At 40.1% G+C, this 14,424-nt stretch overlaps 1 protein-coding gene across 2 annotated transcripts in view; it reads left to right on the forward strand.

The window, feature by feature from the left end:
- Positions 1-2,858: 2,858 nt before the first annotated feature.
- The window catches only part of LOC122813799 (developmental pluripotency-associated protein 2-like), a 54,721-nt gene continuing 43,155 nt past the window's right edge, over positions 2,859-14,424 (forward strand). Inside the window, exons 1-3 of one of the 2 annotated variants that reach the window (XM_044086315.1) lie at positions 2,859-2,926; positions 4,559-4,738; positions 12,122-12,196. In XM_044086315.1, coding sequence (XP_043942250.1) covers positions 4,583-4,738; positions 12,122-12,196 — 231 coding nt within the window. In that variant the 5' untranslated portion in view covers positions 2,859-2,926; positions 4,559-4,582. Of the gene's footprint in view, positions 2,995-4,558; positions 4,739-12,121; positions 12,197-14,424 lie in introns of both variants that reach the window. The other variant, XM_044086314.1, reaches the window with a different exon arrangement.

Below are 14,424 nucleotides of genomic sequence, written 5' to 3' on the forward strand. Positions count from 1 at the left end.
TTTGTGTCTGTATCTGTCCTGTCTGTATTTCTCTCTTTCTTTGTCTTCATTTTATGTCGATTGGTCTGCCCCTGCACATCTTCTCACACCAACTCCTTGCTACTATCCTGCTCTATCCTTTCTTGAAAACACTTGGAAAATGGGCACCTCACCCTGTAAAAAAAATGAAAAAACAAAACTGCCCATCTTCCTCTCCCATTCTCAACTCAAGTTGTCCTTGTGTGTGCTCTTCTGCTTGCTACCAACCCCTTTTCTGGCTGTCCTGTCTCTTCCTTTGTTCCCCATCTTAATGATGAACTGAGTTGCCCCTTGACTGTGCTGGCACTGTGTGACCTGCTCACAGTGCCTGTGTTGCAGTTATGAGGTACTTTGTTGTGCATGTATGTGAATGCACATAGCATCAGGCATGCCACCTTACTGTATTCACTGTGGAGGTCATGTAACCATACATAGTGCAGTCACTGTAGTAACTTACTGCCTCCCATTACTGCAGCTGCTATAATTGTCTCTGCAGTTCTTTCCACAGCATGCTGGCACTATTCTAGCCTTGACATACACCAAAGGTGCATTGGGCAGCGTCATGCTCTATCTTCTGCAATAATTAGCACAGCATGAGTGCATCATCACGTGTTGTACTACCTCACCCATTGTGTGTCTTTAAACCATGGCTCACTGAGAATAAAGCATCAGATCATGACTTGGCTGAAGTGCAGAATGAGGTCTAACATTGTTTCTACAGAGGGGACAAGTTCTCTACTTTCCTTATCCACCTCTAAAATTTGCTTTCATCTGGGCCCAAAAAGGGGGAGTAAGTCCTCCAATCTCCCACATCAGATATTTGCTAGGTTGAAAACTGATGTTTTATTTTTGATGTGCTATGACTTGCTAAACTACAGCTTGACTAAACTGAATGAGTGTGAGACTGCATGGATATAAGTAAGTGGTTTAATTACTGTACTGCAGCTTTAATAAGTATTCCTTCCCCCACAATGAAGTCTAAGTAAGGCTGTAAGAAATGTGATCCGTGCTGAATCTTCTAGGCATATACAGACTTGTCCATGTGTGTATGTGTGTAGGTGTACCCTGCCAGACTTGTGCATATGTGTATGTGTGTAAGTGTACCCAGCCAGACTTGTGCATGCGTATATGTGTGTAGGTGTACTCTGCGGGAGTGTACCTTTCTGTACACTTCAAGCACAGGAAACAAGCATGTTTGTCCAGTCTGCCATGTCTTGAAAATATGTCTGGCAGTTAGCATACAGAGTTAAGAATTTGAGTGTTAATGCGCTGCTTCATATTTTCAAAAGAAGATTTGATTCCCTCTACCTGCATTTGCCTACTGTGTGACTCTGAGCATGACGCTTAACCAGACAGTTTTCCTAGGTCACCTCTGAAGAGGGACATGTGTCCAGTGGGCTTTCCTGGTTTAAAAAAAATTAATAAAATAATTATGTACAGTGTTAGCTGGTTACAACACAATGAATATCCTCTTGTTTTTAACTCCTTAGCTTACCTCATCTAGGCAGGTATATAGTGACAGTCACATCTTACCTTCAGCCTCATGTTGTCAGTCAGTGGTATTTCTTTGGTTTTGGCTTGACATTTCTTTGTAATGAAATTTGTACTTTCTAGCTTACAATCTAAGATGGCCATTGCTGTTCTCAGCATCCATGGTTCAACAGTGTGGCCTTTGGATGTTGTCTGGGCACAGTCTGTATGTTCTCCCCACCCTCTGCATGGGTTTTCACCCAATGATATGCTGATGTGGTTCACTGCCTACTTCTTAAATAAGCTATAGTTTTGTTTTGTGGCACTTTGCTTCCTGGAATCCCCTGAAAAAGGCCTTTAACATAATGGACTTTACATGGTTAACAAAAATGAAATACATAATAATGTTTTGAGGCCCTCACTGACCACCAAAATAATCCCTCCCAGTCACAAATGAACCCATTTTTCCCAGCGACATGAGTCCTATAGGTATTTATTGCCTAGGATGAAAGTCCGGTTAATTGAAGTGCAAGCCCTGTTCCATGTGGTAGGTGACTGAATTTTGCTATTAAGCCCCAAAATCCTTCCTTTCTTTGTATTTTTGTAGTGTCCATGGAGTAAGGAATGCATGATGCACATTCATGACTCCTTCACTCCCTCTTTTGTGACAGCTCCTGCTGTGCGATCCCCGGTCTTCTCTAGGGGTTCATCCATGAAGAGAGTGCCCAGACACACACTCCTCATCCCTTCCTCCAAAGAGAGAGGTGCACAACCTAAGCCTTATGATTGCTGTCTTCCCTCATGCCAGCTCCAACAGTTGTCCAAGCTGCTAAGTGAACTCAAGTCACCTGGGTCATAGAATTTTATCCCGGTGTGCCAACAGTTATTGAAATACATAAGTAGTCTTAAGAAGGTAATGAGATGAATTTGTTTTCCAGCTCTCTTTGGCCAGTCTTCTAATGACCCAGGTCTAGTTTCGAACTTAGGCTAAAAAGAATCTAAATCAAAATTCTAACCAGCTATTGCCGTTATGCGGAGACTAAAACGACACTAATGAAACTAGTCCCTACCCAAAATGTGTCACTGTTAAATACTGTATGATAAAAATGGCAGAAGATTTATGCATTGATAATGATGACTAAGAAAGCTACAGCTGGTTACGAAAGCTTATTATTTATTTACTGAATTAATAAACATTTCCTCATGACCCTTCAGCCTGTTTTGCAAGATATTTAAATAGATACACTCTATTGAGCTACAAAGGCACTGATTCTAGAGTTAACTTTGGGGAGGGGCTTGAGTGACTAAGCTCCAGTAACAGCAGCAGCTAATTGGAAAACTGTTGTGCAAAAATTAGGCACAGTGTGAATGATGTGCTTGTAACTGGTAACATGATTGGTACACAGGAGAAAGATGGGTGAGGCAAGATAAAAATAAGGTTAAATACCTTTTGGTTGTTGTTCCCCTCTCCTTATAGTTTCATTTTTTTTGCTTTCAAGATTAAAGGTAAATAATTTTTTTGGAATGGTGAAGCTGGGTGTTTTAGAAGGCCTAATTTTTGGTTTATATTGCTGCTTTTGCAGCTAAATACTAATTTAGTTTGGGGGGGGGGGGGTAAGGTCAGAAATGGTTGAGCTGGAAGAACAATGTTAAACTTTTTATTTTTATATAAATTATTTTAATTCAATTCAAAAGTGAAAGCTTAAAACCTTTGAAGCCGTGAGTTTACTGTATGACAGTGAGGGGGCATTGCTGCTAGCTTTCCATGTGGCTTGTCTTTCAAAAATTGGGAAGAAATTTCCATTCTGGATATCTGAAAAGAAATAACCTTGAGAAGTAACCTTAGTTTTAGGGAAGAAGCTGGTGGTAAAGGTCTGTTAGAGGAGTATGATATTCTCCAGTGTACCTTATTTTATTGCCCCCCCCCCCCCAAGATTCACTCTTTTTCACATCCAACTGCATGTTTGTCATAAACTACAGGGTATTATTTTTTTCTAGTTAGTGTGATTCTATCACTTCAGAAATTGTTACATTACATTATCCAACCAGTTCTCAGTTTGATACTATTCAGTTTAACTCATTCTTTTACATTTTACTCTATTCTTTTAATTTTGAATCCCCTGTACCTGCTGAATTTTACTTTTCCATTTGTCTTCCATATGCTTTGTACAGTATTCTGAGCTGTGGATTTCTTAATGGGATGTCCTTTCCACCCATGGCCTGTAGCTTCAGAAAGCATATGGTTTGCCCAAAGGACTAACCTGTACTTCTGTCAAATTTTGAGTTTTCTACTATAGACCCCCCCCCCCCCCCTCACATTTCAGATCTTTGAAGGTTTTGTAGCCTAGCTGACTTTTCTCATTATTAGTATAGTGAAAGGCTGTTTTTTTAAATTGTAAGCCCAAACACCCTAAAGCAGATGTGAAATTAAATTGCAAATGTCAGATTCTTCCCACATGGCATTAATTGGCAGTCTCCACAAAGAGTATATACTACTGCCTAAAAGGTGAAGGGGAGTCTAGAGTTTAACAAGTAACTACACTAGTGTCCCTATGCATTTATTTATTTTCTGGATGATTGTCCTAATAGTGTTTTTTTTATCCATGGTACTTTCGATGTCATTTTCTGATGTACCCTATTCGTCAAGTGCATATTTCTGCGGCTCCACTTATTTACCCTTACTGCAGCTTGTGAAGGCCTTGGTCTGGCTTATAGTAAGGTTCCCTATGCTTGTATGAATTTAAATCATCTTGGATGCAGTATGAGATGGTACATTATGCTAGTAATAAAGGAAACTGGTTTCAATATTTTGGTTTTGCTCACTGCTTAATAAATCTGAAATCTGATGTTGCAGAGGAAAACTGGTTTAAAAGCAAAGCTTGTGTTGCTGAATAATTTAGTTTAGGATTCAAATTAAGGGTGTGAAGAACTTTGAGTGCTGGTAATGGTGACATTTGGGAATACAGCTGGTTTGATACTTGGAATATCTTAGTGCTGTAATATTTCACACTCCTTGCTATGTAAATGTTTCTAAAACATGTTTACAATAGTTTCTGTACTTTATCTGCAGAGGTGATTGAAGAATCCTTGCTATATGGTTTTACACAGTGCCACAATGTCAGCAGCCAGGCGCCGTAGAAAAATGGTTCCTTCTGTTAGCGATGAATTCTGCCCCAACAGCATGCACCTCTTGAAAAGAGTACAGCTACAGCAGCAGTGTAAAAAGCTAGGCCTTAAGGCTATTGGAAAGGTAAGGTGGGGCTCAATTTGGGATTATTGGAATGGTTGGGGTTGATTGCACCTCAATGCTAGCTGTAATGTTTTTAATTTTGCTGTATTGTGAAGTATTTGCCTGTATCTAAAGTCTGATTACACCGATCGATAAATCGATGAGGGCATTAAACTCACTAATTGTAAAGCTGTACATTGATATCACACTCCAAAAAAAAGTGACCCCAGAAACCATAAAAGGACAAAGGTATATTTATTTTATGCTGACTTTAGTTGGAAAGCTAAAAATAGTCTAAAGGTGTTGATAAACTTCTGATTAGAAGTTGCATGGAATGTCTATTGTCATCAGACACTTACTTAAAATTAGTTTTTGATATGAACTTGCCAGGTGCCTGCCATTGTTGCATCCTCACCTAGACTGTCTTTTTAAAAATGGTAGCTTAGGTTTTTATAAGTGGGACTTTTTTCCTCTTTCAGTCTTAACTGGGTCTGTGTGACTTGTAGTTCTGGGTTACTTCTGCAAAGTGACCATTGTACTTGAGGGCTTAAACTATTGATGTGAAGATGACAGTGCTGCATATGAAAATATAAACTTTTTTCATTCTTTACCTAATGTTCAACCCAGCTGTGCTTTTTACAATAAAAATGACCAAATCCTCCCTCTTTGTTTATATTGGTTCCAGGCTTTTCCTAGTGAAATATCTCACTATTTCTGGTAGGAGGTAAAACCATGTTTGGGATGGGAAAGACTGTTAAAGGAATTGGGAGGTCTCTGGCTTGCATACTTCTCCAGGTCTCTTGGCTGTCAAGTAAAGAGGCTGTTTCATTTCTATTTAGCAGCGTAAATGGCAAAAGAAATTTGTAAGCTTTTCTGCTGAATCTGAGTGGGCTTCAGTTGCTCTGTCAGCTGCAGAGTGTAAACTGGACAGGTACTGCAATTTCCCTCCTATAGGTGCTACAAAGATGGGTAGAGTGGAGGAGCAATCTTTGCGAAATTTGAAGAATAAAATCAGTGACTGCAGTAGGATCAAATAACATCAGAAGGATGACTGCACTGGGATAGGACCCATGAGAAGTTCAGCTAGACAGGGGTCTGAAGTTGGAGATGAAGGGAGCTTAGAAATATTTACTCTCCGAACAGTTAAGTGTTCGAGGTTAATGGGTATAGTATATAGGGAAATTGCGTTTTGCCCCAGTATGGTCAGTTAACCTCCGACACAGATGGGGAAAGATTTGTGAAAGCAGATCTCTGACCAATGGAGACTAATTTTCGATTTTTTTTTTTTTGTTTTTTTTATACTAAGTAAAAAATTGAGGCCATTTGCATGGGAGTGTTTTTATTGGCGATGTAAACTGGGTGACATAATGGGATCGCATTTCTGTCATAAGACAGACTTCAGGAATTCAAGGAATATCTTCAGGAGCGGATGGTCTAGCAACTCCCCTTTTGAATGAGCCCATATTTCTGCTGGGTGGCACTGTAGTGCCCCCTCAGAAGAAACTCCTTTGTGACTGTCCCGGTTGCTGAAGGTCATCACTGAAAACTGGAAAAAAGTTCCAAATTAGAGTTTGGTGAAGGTTATGCTGACTGCAACTGAATGTAGGGAAGTAATGGGTTAATTGTATCTCAAAGTTGCACATTTTACGAAATGGATTGGCTGAAGCACTGCCCAGCTCAGTAAATAGTTGCTAAATCCGGAATAGATTAGCTGGCTAGTACTATCTTACAACATCTGTATGATCCTGGATTTCACATTAGCGATACAAATTATAGAGGGTAAAGTTAGAGATGGACAGTTTTGTCAAAACATTGGAAATGATTGAACTGATGAACTACTGAGTTCCTGTTTGGACCGTGTGTTTTTTATTTTGCATAACTGTGTTTGATATGGAAAAATGTATGCGATTTATCACTTTGGTTGCACGTTTTATGTAGTTTTCAATAAACTCTCTGGTCTTTCATTTTTATACCCTAAAAACAGTGGGCTCATGCTCTAGCAATATTTAGACAAACCAACCAAATTTTACCAAAAATTAAGATTCCCTCTGCTACCCACAATGAATGGCATGCTTCCATGCAAGTGTTTCATGTTTCTCATAACAAATGTGAAGTGTCTGAGGGGGCAGCAATACTGTTAGTACAACTTTATGCCCTTCTCCCATTGTTGGATTTGAGAAGGCACAATTAGGTTTGTAACTTTTGTCCTAGAAGTCTAAATGAACCCTCCTTCAGTTTATCCAGACTGTGCCATTGTGCTGTAATTTACTGCTGTGACTTCTGGTATGGATGAGTTTCTACTGCCTTTCAGTTCCTTGTCAATGTTCTCCACTGTTTGTGTGTGTGTGGGGGGAGTGAAAACGACTAAAGGTAGTCATTGAGTGGGTGTGTAGTCTGAGGAGCAGTGCTGGGGATATGAGGACCACTCCTTATAAAGTGACTGCAGTTGAGAGCAAACTTGTGTTTTCAGAGTGCTCCATACATCTGTGGACTTGGGGTATCTCTGCTTCATCTTTAGAGATGATCATTGTCCCTAGCTCTCTGAGTGGTACTATTGTAGCCCCCTCCTGAACTTAAGAGCATTCTCTGCATTCTATCCACATCAGGAAGACATCCAGCGCCTGAATTACAGGGCAAACACATCAGGAGCCTTTCTCCTACACGGTCAGGCCTGCCCGTAGTGGTCTAGTACATCGGTGACTAATTGCAGAAATATGCAGTGCTGTTTTTCATAATGTACTTTACATTCCTAAAGCTTTGTTCTTTGGGTTTAATGCTAAAAGGATAAGACAGGAATGTAGCCTTGACATCCTGAAATTTGCTACTTGTATCTTGCTTATTTACAGCATTCTTTACAATCCTGTTCCTTCTGAAACAGGACTCTTGTGGGAGGATGTCCACTGTGAAGGCTGACAACATACACTTTACAAGAACTGTTCTAACACTTTTTTTTAGTTCAAAATCATTACCCCCTTTGTTGTTACAAATCACAATGGATGTGCTTTGTGTGCATCTTCAGTTTTAGGTCTCCCAGAATGATCTACAGGTAGCGTAATAAGTTACTGCTTAGCATCTCACAGTAGGGAGATGGCTAGATTAGAACTCAGGTCTACAAGATGCAAGTCTTAATGTACAAACCTGTTGGATAAGGATTTGTTTACATTTGTATTTAGCATCAATAGCTTACAAGCCTGAGCAGTATACATAAACAATCTTTGAATATGTAGCCTCTCTTTTGGACTGGCAATATAAAGCCTAATTCAGCTTGCTTTTATGTTGAGCTCTATGCCAAAGCAGCATTAAAACAAAGTTTTTAGCATAAAAGCTTTTCTTTTAGAAGTCCTGGCATATTAGGTACTTGGATGAAAGCTATATAATAGACTCCAAGTGGCAGAGGCTAGAACCTGATACGAGTCTTGTGTATTACCAATACTATTTCCTGTGGTCTTTCTGTGGCTGTATCTTCTGTTCCATATTTGGTCTGTCAGAAGTATTTTATTTGCTTACAACAGGAAGAAGTTGTCTAGTCTGTATTTAGCATTCTTCCTCCTTTCCATTTTCTACCTGTTGCATACCCTCTTGACTGGCTGAGGGTCAACCACCCTGTCCACTTAGTACTTTTTCAGTCTGGGGATATTGGGAAGCAGATGCTCTACAATTACCTTGTGACCGCTCCTCTTTAACAGTAAAGATGGAAGGGGCAGAGAACCCCTTCACATAGTCAGTGCAGCTGTAAACCTTCCCTGCATCTTTGACTTCTAGTTTCTGGTCGTATTTATTTCCTTTCGTTCCACACCACTTTTGATTTTCTTCTATCACATCCAGGAGCCTGATATCCTTGCATTTAACTATTTGAAGTACTCTAGGCATGGCCAGACTAGGACCCAGCCGAGAGGGGTGATCTGCTCTAGTCTTACACTAACAATACATACAAGCCTTGTGTATGCTGCTGACACTACTCCCTCATTCTTTTCCCAATCCAGGTGTGATCACAACCCCCCTGTGATTTTTTTTTTTTACTGTTCACCATAGTTCCACTCTAGCCAGTTGATGTCATCACATTAGGGTTAAGGCCTAGGTGCATTACTTTACGTTGGTCTGTAGTGAGTCATGCGCCACCTTTATTACACTAAAGTCCTTTCCAAATATACCAGAGATGCTTCATATCAATTAAGAGGTTAATCCTAACCTCTGTTCTGGTTTATCTGAAATGAGCACATTTTAATTTCTAAAATAATGGCTTAAGGACACCCAAAAAATATGGTAAAACTTAAGAAATGCACTGGATTAGAGAAGTGCTTTTGTCTGGATATAGCTTCAGTATCTTCACTACTACCTCTCCCACATTTCTTTCAGCACACGTGTGCACTTGATACCAGTTTTCCAGTATGTGAATGCCCTGAAAGAATGGAAAACCAACTTAAATATGGGAGAGGAAGTAATGCAGATTCCGAAGTTGTATTCCTTGTTTAGTGTTTTAGACATATCTGAAATTAACAACTGAAGATTACTGATTCAGGATCAACACCTTCAGTTCCTAAAGTCACTTTATTATTTCTAAAATTATTCATGCTGTTTCTGTTGCATCTGAAACTAACAAATTGATTTGGGGTTGGTGTGAGAGGTAAATTTTCCCTCAAGCTATGATCTGCCATGCAGCTATCCAGTTCATTTTCCTATCCCCAACACCAAGCAGTTTTCTAATAACTGCTTCTGCAGGGTAGTGCCAAAGGCCTTGTGATCTCCAGGAGGAAATCTGACATCTAGCATATCTTATCAAGTTCTCCTTTTTTGACTAATCTTTCCATGACTCTCTTGATGATCCTAGTCTTCTAGGAAAGCAGTAGTCTTGCTCTTTCCTCATGCTGTTAAACAGGCATATAATTCCCCAGATTCTTGTGTGTGCACCCTCGACTGCCACCCCCCCCCTTTACAAAGAGTACCACACGTACTGTGTTCTGGCACTTCTGCACTAATCACTTTGAAAATGTCTGAGGATCTGCTGATGCAATGATCAGATTTGTGGAAAACCTGTGACAGCTGATGCAATGATCAGATTTGTGGGAAACCTGTGAAGGCAGCCCATCTGGTCCTTTCTCTCTATTCCTGCCTTAGAGCAAGTCTACTTTCCTTTATCTGGGTGCCTATCCATTACTCTGCCCACTTGCAATAATCATAGCCTAGTATTTACCTATGAACCTGTCTGATATGAACCTAGTCCATAACTAAGTCAATCAAACCCTGTACTTTTACCTGTGAGGTAAAGACATTAATCATTATTGCCACCCCACACCCCCCAGATTCCTGAGTTACCAGTCTGATCCTTTAAACAGCCATTTCCTTTAATTTCTTTCACTGTAGTTTCCATTACTCTAACCACTTTTTTAAACCTTTTATTCTAGCTGATCACACTAGTCTTTATTCCCTATCATTTTACTCTTAATGGTTAGGTCTGCCATTCTGTTGTGTTCGTTAACAAGCCTTTTATGTACAGCTAACCTACCCTTTGCTTGATTTATTATACTGTTGACTTCACCTCCCCAACTCTACTCTTTTTGATTGTTTTGCCCTGCTAGCTAGCCTTCGTGTTCTGCAGGGCTGCTTTACTGCATCCTTGGCTTACAGGTTGTTACTCCCTTAGTTTATGCCCAGACCTGGAACTCCTCTGGTAATCTAATCTTCAGCACTTTGTAATCCCTCTCCTCTCCGCATACTCACTCAGCTTTGTCCTTGTTTTGTTAACATCCCAACTAAACCAGGTATGTCCACTGTTGGCTAATAACAGCATGTTCACTTGGAAATTCTTGCCCCCCCCTTCCTTTTGCACATTATTCATATCCTTTTTATGGTATGGTCCAGCAGTAATTTGAGCCAAATTCAGTTAGCCCATTCCCTGGAGTTTGGATGTGGTCTGCAGCTTCTTGCAGATCCTCCATGACTTCTCTTGCTTAACTATTCTGACCTCCTGTCTTGGTGGTCTTGGGCCAGGTAACATCAATCCATCAGCCTTCTCAGCTCCCCCTTTTCTCTACCTTAGCCAGCCAGAGTTTTTGGTCTGGGTTTCTGAATTTACCTGTTCCCTTGCCCCCACATCCTTTTCTCACATTTCATACTTTTCCTTTGTCTATCACTACTGCTACACGTCCACCACTTTGTGATTTACTGAGCACCTACACTTGGGCAATTCCATGCAGACCCCTCTTGTCACTGGTAGTTTCATTGGTGAGAAGCATGTTGCTTTGTCAGCATAGCCTAAAGGCTGTAGAGCAACTGCAGAGTGCTAAAACCAAATATTGTCCTGGAAACTCGTTTACTTGCATATATGATGTTAGCATTTGGTTTTCCAAGCTTTTAAGTTTGTGGCTGTTGGGTATAGAATGGTGAAATCCAGACTGGCACTAGGGACCAGTCTTGGAGTAAAATTAGCTATGGGGGCAGTACAAGAGGACTCTAGCAGGTGAGCCCTAAAATAGGGGAAGGAGGTATGAGAACCACTGTGGGGTTTTGCACCTGAAGGGCTACTCTTCACCTTGGTAAGCTTATGCCATTACTTACTGAACAGGTAAGTGCAGAAAGTCGTGCCATTTGCATGCAACTGCCCTTCCCACTGTGAGGTGTGGTGATTAATCCTCATTCCCTTCCTATCAGAAAACAAATGTGGTACTTCACTAATAAGGATGGCAGACTGGTGGTCATTCTGATGGGGAAGCAAACAAAAAATACTGAGTTCCTAATATTTGCCGATGCGATTAGAAAAAAAACTGCTGTTAACATGAAATAGATTTTGTAAGTAACTTGGGCTTGATGACCATATGTTGGAGAAACTAAAACTCCTTTTTAAAGGTGCTATCTGTGGTTTGTAAGGGGGGGGGTACCTTTGATCAACTACTTCACTAGCTATCTTGCTACATTGGGAATTTAGATTTGTGTGCATCTGAAGATATTGTACTCTACAAATGTGTCATCATGGATAACTACTTTGTCTTGAAGTAGCATCTTTGTCTAAAGATAACAGACTCCATTTACACAAGCATCAGTATCCCTGGAGCACTAACCTGGTTAAAAAGCTTCATTACTTTTGCATCCTGGGTTTGATTCCCTGTTTCTTCACTTGTGTAGTGATAGTCAGTTGACCAAATATTGATCAGGGTTGCACCTCAAAAAGGCACTTGTGCTTTTATTGGTTAAAGTCCATTTTTGTGCATTTGAAATCACAGTAATGGGGAGGAAACACTAAAGTATCTGTGTGATGGGTAACTTTCTAACAGGCATGATATCTGGGACTTCTGTAGTAGTTTGTAATTTTCTAGGCATTTGGGCAGTTATGGTAAAACAGGTGTGATGCACGCATAGAATGTTTCACACTCAGGACTGATGCACATGTGCCTGTGTTTTGTTTCTTAGACCACAGAAATGCTTGAGAGGCTCCGGGATCATTATAAACGTAACCGTCTGAATGGAAGTAGCTCCACTGATGAGGTAAGGACTCTTCAGTTTTTCTGATTTGCATTTATGCATTAACATTTTCATGGTAAGTGTATTTAATTGTCAAAGAATATAATGAATATATCTTTAGCACCATAACACTTGTCTAGTGAACCATAAATTCATGCTCTCCTTAAAATGCCCTAGATGCCAGATAATAGGTGGAGCCAAACACCATTATTGTAATTGTGAAGCCTAAACGTGAAATCAGCATGAATCTGTTTTTAAATATACTTGGAGCTGTTTTAGGAGTCTGCACAACTTGCAGTAAAAGAGCGATACTTGTACATAAACTGGCATTTCTCCTTCACTCCAAGTTTGACTTGTTTATCCACCATTGGTGGATGGTGGAATTGGGTGCAGGGGGGGCCTTGCTGTCCTCTCCAGAACTTTTTATTGATAAAGGCCACTTTTTGGGCTGAGCTAAATTCATTTTAGCAATTTATGAAATTAATGGGTGCTACCTCATGTCTGGGGCAACCCATTTGCTCCCCCCTTACAGGACAAAAGTTGGACCTATTTGTTAGACTGGTTGAAAGGGCCTATGCATTCTCAAACATAACATGAGAGCCTGGGAGGTATGTTCCTTCCCCTAAAACTTGGTGTCCAGAGAACGTGATTCCTCTTAATATTGCTGGGGAGGTGTACACACCCAGTTTTCATTACAGTACGACCCTGGCCTATTTGCTGCTACTTGCATTACCTCCTAAATTCCTTTTATCACTTAACACTAACAAATCTCATCTTTTATGTGAATGTTCCCCAAAGCAAAGAAAAAGGGGAAAGAAAATTTGCATTAATGTAATGGCTAGCAGCCTAACATTATGTGAACAGTATTTACTGCCCTATTATACATAAACTGAAATATTCTCAATTTTGACTCATTTTTACAAACATTAAAATTGTATTCAGCTAGCAGATCACTGCAACGCAAACTTAAAATGTAACTTCTGATAGTATACACACAGTACTTCATTCCTGCAAGAGCAAGGTGTTTATGCAACAGGTCAGAGTGATAGTGCATAGTTTCATAGAATCTGTTTTCATAGATCCATATTACAGTTGACAAACCTGCCTGCCAAAAATCCATGTTGGCTAACATTTAGGGTTGTGACCTATTTTTGTGCTTAAGCCAACATTCAAAACACCAATGGTGCCTTTTTAAATTCAATAGTTTTGAACTAAATTCCTGGAATCATTTCTATCAATTGGTATTTCTTGTAATGTTTCCGTTTTAGAACTTCACTTGCCATTATTAAGGTGTTAAATGTCTGTCAAGGGAGGCTGAAAGGGTGTGTGTACACTTAACTTACTGGGCAACTTGTGCTACATTCTGCAAGGCCTTTTGCATCATGGTACTTACATGGAAAGACAAATTGTCAGATCATATCCACCTTGAGGTTGCAAGAACAGCATAGATATAGTAATTATTCCCATGTCAGATCACCCTCTCGTTTGGAGAGGACATTGAGGCCTTGGCTCCATTCCTGAATTATTTGGGAAAGGGGTGCATTGTAGGAATCGTGATTACTGTCTTCCCTCACTAAAGTATTGTGTAGTGAGCAAGGTAAGGTGGGGGTGTGTTTAGCAATCGTGTGTGCCGGGAGATAATGTAGTTAAGGAGCATTTAGACTGGTATTTTCTAGACAGATATGTGATGGAATAATGGTTTTTATGGGGTATTCCACTCAAAGATGTGACCAAAGAATAATGGAATATTAAGCTCGGCTGATGTGTAGTAGTCGGCTGTGCATTAAAATGGTTGAGATTGGCAGATGTAGCCTTGTTAGTTTTTTGTGGTACAGTAAAGACTAGAAAATCCAAAATTCAAATAACATGTTTACACAGTGATTTACATTCAGACTACAAATGTTTGCTATGCAGACTGTTATGTACATCTGTGTTGAGACTTCCATACAGATCTACATCCTAGTTAGTGCAAGGCAGCCCTTTGCAGAGTTACTTTCCATCATCCGAGCCTAGTGTCTGTTAGGTGTGACTGTAGTTGCACTGCAGAAACCAGTACCATTTGAAATGGATGCGCAAGTACTGTCTATTCACATCCATACATCCATACCTCCCTGACTGTTTCTTCCAGTGTCCATACCATTAATTCTCAGTTGAGATTCAATCTGTACCACAGACCTAATTTAAAATAAGGGAAGGTGGCTGGTTTATACTACTAGACCTGGGTTATAACAAATGTTTCCACTGTGACTACT

Source organism: Protopterus annectens, chromosome 10.part0 (assembly GCF_019279795.1).
Source record: "Protopterus annectens isolate FY-2018-M chromosome 10.part0, PAN1.0, whole genome shotgun sequence".
NCBI lineage: Eukaryota > Metazoa > Chordata > Ceratodontiformes > Protopteridae > Protopterus > Protopterus annectens.